Consider the following 10,531-nt stretch of genomic DNA (forward strand, 5'->3'; position numbering starts at 1 on the left):
GCAGGGGTTTGGAGGGATCACTTCTGAGGTTTATCTTACAAGGGTACAAGTGAATCTTTCTAAGAGTAGAATGTGAACGTTTTAAAACAATAACTGAGAAAATGACATGAAGGCTGTGTTGACCAGTTTGATGGAAGTGGTTCAGATTGCATGTGAAAACCCCACACTGTACTCCAGAAGTGCATTAATGTACATAGTTACCATTCAATAAAACAAAAAATAAAACAAAAAAAATTCCCATTCACAAGAGCTGCAAAAAGTAAAAACAAAACCAACCCCCTCAAATCTTAGAAGTAAATTTAAGCAAAAATATGAAGGATCTATACACTGAAACTATAAAACATCAATGAAAGAAATTAAAGACACAAGAATTGGGAAGATATCCTGTGTTCACTGACTGAAAGAGTTAATATTATTTAAATATCTATGCTACCCAATATGATATATAGATTCAATATAATTCTTATCAAAGTTCCAGTAAGATTTTTTCACAAAAATAGGAAAAGGAATCCTAACATTTTAATAGAACACCAAAAGACTTCAAATAGCCAAAGCAATCTTGAACAAAAAGAAAAAAGCTGGAGTCATCATACTACCTAATTTGAAAACATGCTCACAGAGGTATAGTAATCAAGACAGCATGGTACTGGTGGGAAAACAGATACATAGACCAATGTTACATGCAACCACAATGAAAACTCTTCAGGCTAAACTTGAAAATTATTGAGAAAATAGATTTTAACTGCTCATACCACCAAAAAAAAAAAAAAAAGTTTGAGGTAAAGTATATGTTAATTAGCTTGATTTAGCAATTCCACAATTACATATATATCAAAATATCATGTTATACCCTGTTCATAGATATAATTTTTACCAATAAAAATAAATAAAATAAAGACTTTTTTTTTTTACATCTTTTGTATTAACCTGGATGGAGGTGGAACACATTTTTCTTAGTAAAGCATCACAAGAATGGAGAAGCAAGAATCTAATGTGTTCAATTCCAATATTAAGACAGTAGATGATCTAATACAAAAGGTGGGTAGATTAATGAGGGATTAGGCAGAGGGGAGGAAAAGGGGGATGCAGGTCACAGTATATGGCACATCTCTTGGGGAAGGGACACAATTAAAATGAAATCCAATAAAATGATATTATATTTTTTAAGTCTTTTTATCATTAATCTATATAAATTCCACCATATTTTAAGCACAATTTACCAGGCTATGTTCTAAGTACCTGATATTTATCATGTTATTTACTCTTCCCAATGATATAATAAGATCAGGTCTATAATTATCACCACTTTGAACATGAGCAAACTAAGGTATAAAGAATTTAATGTAGCATTCACAGATGATTAAAAGGGGTAGGAGGATTCAAACCCAGGCATCTGGCCCCCTTCCTTCACACCATTACTCTAAAATATGTCCTCATAACAAAGAAGAAAATTCACCAAATTTTAAGTGACAAAATCCAGGATCTTAATCATCATGTACATATAAATTAAGTAAAATATATGTATGTATAACAAAAAAGGAAGAAATAAAAACTTCACAGGTGATTTTTTCTTCTTTCTAAATTTTCTCAGTTTTAAACTTGGTTTAACTTAATAGATTTGCTTTAGCTTTTGTATTATGGCTTATATTTATATGTTAATCAAGATTATATCTATTAAAAAAAGAATTTTTGTGTTTTCACAAGACCCCATTCTCAACAATAATAACATCTACATAAGCCAAGGTATTTTGGAACTTCTGCATTCAATGAACTTAAGATCCCAGCTTTTGTTATAAATTTTCCCACACTGATAAATGAAATGATAAAGCATGTTTAGGCTAGCTATAAAGTGAATTATATATTTTAGACTTCTTTTCCTATGGACACAGACATAGACATACACTAACCTCAAGAATATAGGCTCCTTGCAATTATTTTGTTGTGAAAACACATCTATCTATAAGTCCACATATTTAAAAAATTCAAACTATATAGACAAAAGATTTCTCTCTCTGTTATTTATTATATCTCTACTGTTCACTTTAAGCCCAGGTACTTTCAATTCTGTTTTATTCACTTCTTTAATTTTAGTCTCAGGCAGTATAAAAACACCCCTTTTCAAAAAGTAAAAATGGTAGTCTCCTTTTCTTTTTCTACTTCCACTATCTCAACACAGGCATTTATCATTATTCATGTAATTGATACGAACTTCTGTTCAGATTTGGAGTACAAATGCAGTCATGTGCCTATAATCGTTTCCTCAATTGCTCAAAAACAATCTACTTAATAAATAGAAAATCTATTTCTTCTGGGATTTCTTCTTTATTGATAGTTTAAGAATCTGGTTAGTTTGGTCAGTCCAGAGCTACTGCTATATCTCACTGCTACATGATGTTAAAATGGAAAGCTAATCCCCTACAATTTCTACCTGGGAACATGTCAGGACAATGCCCTACCACAGAGGAGATCTGAGACATCCATTTAAGGTGTTTTTCCCCTTCTAATCTCTTTTATAACATGAACTTCCAAGGTCAGAATAACATGTATCAAGTGAGTTCAGTTTAAGATCTTTATACACAATAGCTGCACAGTAGTAAATAAAGGTAAATTTTAAAAAGTGTCATTTCAGCATAATGTTAAAGAATATATGAGTGTAGAAGTTTGATTTGGAGGTGGAATGGTGAGCGGCAACTCATGAGACTTCTCTTGAGGATTGCGTTGGAAATATGTGCTTTCCCAGGATCTTTCTCAAGGCCCCCATGACCTCCTTATTCCTTAGGCTATAGATGAGGGGGTTCAGGGCTGGAGTGACAATTGTGTAGAAAACAGAGATGATGTTATCTTGTTTGGGGCTGTGGAAGGAACTAGGCAGCACATACATAAATGTGGCACCTCCATAGAACATCCCCACCACAGTTAGGTGGGAAGAGCAGGTGATAAGGGCTTTCTTCCTCCCCTCATTTGATGCCATACGGAGCACAGTAAAGAGGATTAGTGTGTAGGAGGCAAAAATGGCAGAAAGGGGAAGCAAGAGGAAAGTCACACCTGTCACATATACCATGAGCTCATATCTAGAGGTATCAGCACAGACCAACTTCAGCAAAGGTGGGATCTCGCACAGCAAGTGCCTGATCTCCTGGGCTTTGCAGAAGGGATAATGCATGGTGTATGTGGTATGTCCCAGAGCACTCAGGGATGCCAGGATCCAGGATGTGGCCACCACAAGCCAGCAGACCTTTGGTCTCATGAGGACCATGTATTTCAGAGGATGACAAATGGCCACATACCTGTCATATGCCATGAAGGCCAGTAGGAGGTCCTCTGCACCACCCAGTGTCAGTGCCAGGAACATCTGAAGGGCACAGCCTTCAAAGGTGATGGTGTTTTCTCTGCATAGAAAATCAATGATGGCTTTGGGAGTGACAACAGATGTGAACAAGAGGTCCATAAGAGAGAGCTGACCAAGCAGGAGGTACATGGGCATGTGGAGCCGGGCATCTGTTATGATGACCAGGAGCAACAGGCCATTGCTGATCAGGGCTAACATGTACAGGGCTGCCATCGTAGCACAGAGCAGTTCAGGAGATCCACTTTCATTCAGAATCCCCACCAAGATGAAGCCACTTTCCAAGGTGGAGTTCCAGAGCTTCATTCTGTATGGTGTCTTTAGTTGCTAAGAACCAAATGGATTCTCAGTGGAAGACTTTCTAAGGGAGTTCACTCTAGGTTTGACTTGTTCTAGGTTCCTTTTTGTTGACCAAGATAAATCCCATGAGATGGTCTCTTTTCCTTCACTTAGCTAAGTTTGCCCTCTGTTTTCTGAATTTTTAAATCCTTTTATTGAGTTATAATAAACCATTAACTAAATGGGGATCAGGCATTTTGTCATGTTAGATTTCTAAAAAACTATTTCTAAGTAGTTACTTAGAAATTCCTTCAAATAAAGTATCAAGGACAACATGCCCAAGAAAACATTTTGTAGGCAGACGAAAACACCTTTCTCTTCATAATGAACAAATACACTGGAAATTGGTTTAGGATGTAGCTGTTTATCTGCTTAAAATATACTTAAAATTCCAATTCCATTTTTAAAGTTTTTTTATAAAAAAAAATCTCATCATCTCCCCTAGACCTGATACCTGCCTTTACTTTGTGGTCTTATTGGTATTGATAGCTTCCTCAATAGAGCAATCTCTGGACTCTGGGTTACTTGATGATTTAGACTTTTCAACTATCCTTACATTGCTGATTACTACTCTGCTGGGCAGGAAAGAGAATTCTGGGCTGAATTTAATAATTGGGGTAGGATACATTTTGGAAGTGAATCTAGAAAAACAGTACAGAAGGTATTTGCTTATTCACAAGTAATAATAAGATGTTCACTCGGAAGAAGGCGAAGAAAAAGGCAACAGATAAGGTCTGGGGAGATGTGGCAGGTGTCCGTGCCTAAGGCAATGGCAAAACGAACAAGATACAAAGCAGACATTGCAGAAAAATTCCAAAGCCATCCTGTTACCTGGGAGTCACAGCAACATACTAAACACCAAAAGGAGACTTTTCTACCTCACAAATTTCAGCAATATGGGGAGGATTCCAGTCCTGCTGAAACTTGAGCCCATGATAGTACTGATAGAAGAGGTTGGGGAGGAGAGGAAGTGTAGTGTGGGGAGCATGTGCCAAGTGTTCACTTGGCTTCCTCTTTATGAATGTGGTCCTTTCACAGATGGATGGAAGACTTAGGAGGCCCTCTGGAAGAGAAGACAGAATTCATAACCAAATTATTTATTTTTCCCTTGCATAATCTACAACTACTCCTTCTATCTTATGTTTATGTTACCACCCTGGTCAACTCAGAGTTGGAAACTTTAAGTGATAGGATCATAAAAACTTGACCTTAGAAGGCCTGTATGATCCAGCTCCTTTTGTTGATTCAGTTAATATTTACTGAGAACCTAAAATATATCAGGTACTACATTTGATGCTAGGGTGACTGCATAGATGTGAAAAACCTATCACACAAACACCCACACACATCCAATGTCGATGACTGATAGATGAAGGAAAATATTCTATAAGACCATGTAAGTGAAGTTTCAGGAGAGGTTTCTCAAAGAAGTGGTATGTAAGATTTATGCTGATGATGAATAGGAGCTGGCTAAGTCAAAAAGGTCAGAGTATAATAAAAAATGGGAAGATAACATTGAGTAAGTCACAGCACTGAAATACAAGTACAGTACAAGAATGTCTTCATACTTTTGCCACAGTGATGTCTGGGCAAGTAGCTATCCACAAAATCAACCTCTTTAAAACTGAGTCTCATTATTCCTTGAAGATATTAAACTTTTTCTTGTTTCACAAAACCAAAAATTATAACTTTAACCTAAGAAATTGAGTGGAAGTCTTATTTGCCTATTGATAGGAAAAAGACAAGTTCAAAAAAAATTTTATATACTGTTCTTGGTACATATTAGACTTGAGATGTTTTTGTTTTTGTTGAATAAAAAGGTGAATGGACATGGGGGAAAAGGGAAGAAAATAATTATTTAGGCACATTTCTCCAGATTTCTGCATCTGGATGGGATTTCAAAGAGGAGAAAAATCAGTGTTTGGGTAAGTTGGTGTAACCAGGACTCAGAATCCTGCCTCCCTCCTTCCTTCCTCTGATTTAAGACCCTTCTCTAAAGATAAAAGCCAGAGGATACACACTGGACATAAAGAGAAAGAGCTTCTTTTTGGAAAACTGGTGTTGTGTAGAGACTTCAAACACACAGAAGTCACCAACAGCTGAGATTAACACAGGAGCATTGTTGTAATCTGTGCATGATCAGAGTCAGTTAATAGGATGGAGCTAACATTTTGGAAGTTTTTTTAAAATAAGAATTTACCTTGTGCATTACTCAGTATATTTAAATTTGTTTATTCATTTCCATTAGCTTTTTCTTTGGTACTGGACTTCATTTGAAGTAGGCACTTCACTATCTTAGTGTAAGGGAAAGATGCTTCTGCTGATTTTAGATAGTCCTTTTTAGAGATAGGGGCCCACATCAGATTATTGCGAACCAGGAAAATCTAGGTGTACCAAAGGTAAGTATTTTTACTAAAAGGCCAGCATCAGGAATTCTAGAAGCTCAGGTCTGGCCAGTGGCACAGAATGATTATGGGTGTCTCCAAATGTATAAGATGCCTATACATAGCCTATAGACATATGACAGGAATGAGTGAGCTAAAATGCCTGAAGAACTAGCAAATCTGAGAAGCAGAGCAGTATAAGGTTTTAGCCCTGTTTCTCAGGACTTCCAGACCCTACAAATTGCCTTGAAACAGAGAAAGAATTCTTACCTGAAACAGGGAAGGGTACAGCTGCCAGACTAAACCAACCACCATGGAATTCATTTGAGGGATGAAGAGGTCCAAGAAACTCAAGGAAGAGAAGGTAGGTTGCTCTTCGGCTGGGGTTGGCTATAGGTATGTATATGGCTGTGCCTGGAATGAGGGGTCAAAACTCCTCCAGTAACTGGCATTCTAACTCCTCTTTAGGGATAGAGATGGGTGCAGACAGGCAGCTGCGAACCTAGAGCAGGGTCCTGGAGAATCAAGAAGTTGAATCTCCTCAAACTTGTCTTATTCACTCTCCTTGTGAGAAAGGCTTCGTAGCTTTGGAGGCCTGTCTGGATGAACTCTTAAATCTAAGTCCTCTATTTTCTGTAATCTATTTCTTTCCTGCTGGGGTCCATGATAAAAGATGAGTACAGCAGGAATTTGGGACACTGTTACTGTCCCAAGGGTCACTGTCCCTCAGGAAACAGCAAGCAAGGACCCTGTCCTGGGGGGAGGCTTCACAGTCTCATCCTCCCAGCTGATATGACCTCCCCCGAACATGTAGCTCCTCAAAATGTGATTTTAATGAACCCCTTGGGTGTGACCCTTGGACTGACATTTCTGCAAACTTCAAACTTCACCCATCAAATGAGCTCAGGAGCCTGAGGACTTGTTCTGACCCACATAGATTTGCTGAGGCTGTTATGACCAGAAGTGTCAGTAACTGACCTCAAAACAGGGGTCCCTGACCAGCCCCCTGTCCAAAATATAAAGTGTATGTCATGGGTTTTTAAATGCTGCCTGGGTTATCACTAGCTAGATGTTAATCCATTCATGGGTTGATGGGCATTTGGATTGCTTCCATGACTTGGCAATTATGAATTGAGCTATAATAACCATTCTGGTGCAAATGTCTTTGTTGTAAAATAATTTTTGTTTTTCTGGGTAAATACCTAGTAATGGGATTGCAGGATCAAATGGAAGGTCAACTTCTAGTTCTTCGATAATTCTGCATACTTCTTTCCATAAAGATTGTATTAATTTGCAATCCCACCAGCAGTGTAGAAGTGTTCCCTTCTCTCCCTTTCTATGCCTGCATCTGCAGTTTTGGGATTTTGTGATGTGGGCTGTTCTTAAGGGGGATAGGTAACATCTCAGAGTGGTTTCAATTTGCATTCTTCGATGGTTAAAGATGATGAGCATTATTTTGTGTGTTTGTTGGCCATTCATTAGTCATCTTCAGAGATATTTCTGTTTAAGTCTCTTGCCTACCTAGGAATGGGATTGTTAGCTCTTTTCTTGGTAATTAATTTGAGTTCTCTATAGATCTTAGTTATCAAGCCTTTGTCAGATTCATAACATGCAAAAATCTTCTCCTATTCCAAAGGCTGTCTATTTGCTTTGGTTGTAGTGTCCTTAGCTGTGCAGAAGCTTTTTAGCTTGATCAGATCCCCAGTTATTTATTTTTGGTGTTGCTGCAATTGCCAGGGAGGCCAATATTTTCCCAGGCCAATATTTTCAAGCATTTTCCCCATGCTTTCTTCTATTTTTATTGTTTTATGTCTTAAATTTAAATCTTTTATCCAGCAAGAATCAATTTTTGTCAATGGTGAGAGAGATGTGGTTCTAGTTCAGTACAGTTTCAGTATTCTACATGTATCCAAGCAGTTCTCCCAGCACAATTTATTAAACAGGGATTCTTTTCCCATATGCATGTTTTGTTAGGCTTATCAAAGATCAAATGACAATATGTGGCTGGGTTCATCTCTAGATTCTCTATTCTATTCCATATATCTACATCTCTATTTTTATGCCAGTACCATGCTGTTTTGATCACTATAGGCTTATAGTATAACCTGATGTCTGGTAGCATAATTCTTCCAGACTTACTTTTATTTCTAAGAATTCTATTTGCTACTCATATTTTTTTATGGTTTCATATGAAACAAAGCACTATTTTTTCAAGTTCTTCAAAGTATGACATTGATGCTTTGATGGTATTGCATTAAATCCATAGATTTCTTTGGGTAGTATGAACATTTTAACAAGGTTGATTCCTCCCAACCATGAACATGGTATGTTCTTTCATCTGTTAACATCTTCTGCTATTCCTTTTCTTGGAGTTTCATAGTTTTCTTTATAGAGATCTTTCATATCTTTTTTTTTTGAGACAGAGCCTCAAGCTGTTGCCCTGGGTAGAGTGCCATGGGATCACAGCTCACAGCAACTCCTAACTCCTGAGCTTAAGCCATTCTCCTGCTTCAGCCTCTCAAGTAGCTGGGACTACAGGCAGCCACCTCCATACCCGGATTTTTTTTTTGGTTGTAGTTGTCATTGTTGTTTGGTAGGCCTGGACTGGATTTGAGCTTGCCAGCTCAAGCTCTTAGCCTCTTGAGCTACAGGTGCTGAACCCATATCTTTTATTAGATACATTCCCAGGTATTTCATCTTCTTTGGCACTACTGTAAAAGGAATAGAGAGTTTGAATTTATTCTCAGCTTGACTGTTGATGGCATATAAAGGGTACTGATTTGTGAGTAGTCTTTGATTTTCTATCATGAGATGCTGCTATATTCCTTGATCAATTCTGAGAGCTTCGTAGTTGAGTCCCTGGGGTTTTCCAGGTATAAGATCATGTTATTTGCAAAGAGCTAGATTTTGACCTCCTCTGTCCTCATTTGAATACCTTTAATGTTCTTCTCTTGCCAGATTGCAATGGCTAGGACTTCCAGCACTATGTTGAATAGCAGTGGTGACAGTGGTGACATCATCTGTTTTCTTGATGAAGGCATTTGTCACCACGTATCTAGCTCCAGATCTGAGTGGAAATGCTTTCAGTTTTACTGCTTTCAAGATGATAGTGGCTGTGGGTTTGTTGTAGATGGCCTTTATCATTTTAAGAAATATCCCATGTAAGCCTATTTTCTTAAGTGTTCTTATCAAGAAAAGATGCTGTATATTATCAAAAGCCTTTTCTACATCAGCTGAGAGAACCATGTGATCTTCAATTTTGATTTTATTTATGTGGTGGATTATATTATTGATTTACATATTTTGAGCCAAACTTGCATCCTTGGGATACACACTGGATCATGGTGTATAACTTTTTTAAGTGTTGCTGTATTCTACTTGCTAAGATCTTGCTGAATATTTTTGCATCAATATTCAATAATAATATTGGTCTATAGTTTTCTTTTTTTGTTGGATCCTTTCATGGTGTAGGGATCGGGGTGAAATTTGCTTCATAGAATGTGTTGGGGAGTATTCCTTCCTTCTTTATGTTTTGGAATAGATTATGCAATATAAGAACTAGTTCCTCTTTGAAAGTTTGGTAGAATTCTGGTGTGAAAGCATCCAGGCCAGGGCTTTTCTTTTTTTGGGAGAAATTGTGTAGTTGATGCTATTTAAGTGATTAATATACTTGTATTTAAAATTTCTAATTCTTTTTGATTGAGCTTAGGAAGGTGGCATGTTTCTAGGTATTGGTCTATTTCTTCTACATTTTTATACTTCTGAGAATTGAGGGGTTTTTTGGTAGTAATCATTGAGGATTGTTTGTATTTCTGTGGTATCTATTATTTCCCATTTATTGTTTCTGATTGAAGTTATTAGAGTTCTTACTTTTCTGTTTCTGGTTAGTATGGCCAAGGGTTTATTAATTTTATTAATATTTTCAAATATTGTTTTGGTTATCTTCTGAATGATTTTTTTGTTTTCACTTTCATTTAATTCTGCTCTAATTTTGGTTATTTCTTTTCTTCTGCTGGGTTTGGGCTTAGATTGTTCTTTCTTTTTCAGCTGTTTGAGATAGCCCATTAGTTTGTTGACTTGCTATTTTTCTGTTTTCTTGATGAAGGCATCTAATGCTATAAATTTCCCTCTTAGGATTGCCTTTGCATTATCCAACAGGTTTTGAAAGTTTGTGGCTTCATTATAATTTTGTTCCAGAAATCTAATGATTTCCTTCTTAATCTTATCTTTGACCCAGCTGTCATTCAACATAAGGTTAGTTTCCATGACTTTATTTGAGTATGAAAATTTCCCTGTTGCTGTTGAGTTCAACTTTTATTCCATGGTGGCCCAAGAAGATACAAGGAATAATTTCTATTCTTCTAATTTTATTGAGTTTAAACCTGTGTCCTATGATATGATCAATTTTAGAGGACAATCCATGGACTCATGAGAAGAATGTGTATTCAGTTTTATTAGGATG

General features: G+C 36.9%; 1 protein-coding gene across 1 annotated transcript; it reads right to left on the bottom strand.

The window, feature by feature from the left end:
- Positions 1-2,673: 2,673 nt before the first annotated feature.
- Positions 2,674-3,738, bottom strand: LOC100960623 (olfactory receptor 2AG2-like). The gene has a single exon (XM_003781048.3). The coding sequence runs from the start codon at positions 3,650-3,652 to the stop codon at positions 2,693-2,695; it is 960 nt and encodes a 319-aa protein (XP_003781096.1). The 5' UTR covers positions 3,653-3,738; the 3' UTR covers positions 2,674-2,692.
- Positions 3,739-10,531: the final 6,793 nt, after the last annotated feature.

The sequence above is a fragment of the Otolemur garnettii genome, unplaced genomic scaffold (assembly GCF_000181295.1).
Source record: "Otolemur garnettii isolate 467f Iridium unplaced genomic scaffold, OtoGar3 scaffold00001, whole genome shotgun sequence".
NCBI lineage: Eukaryota > Metazoa > Chordata > Mammalia > Primates > Galagidae > Otolemur > Otolemur garnettii.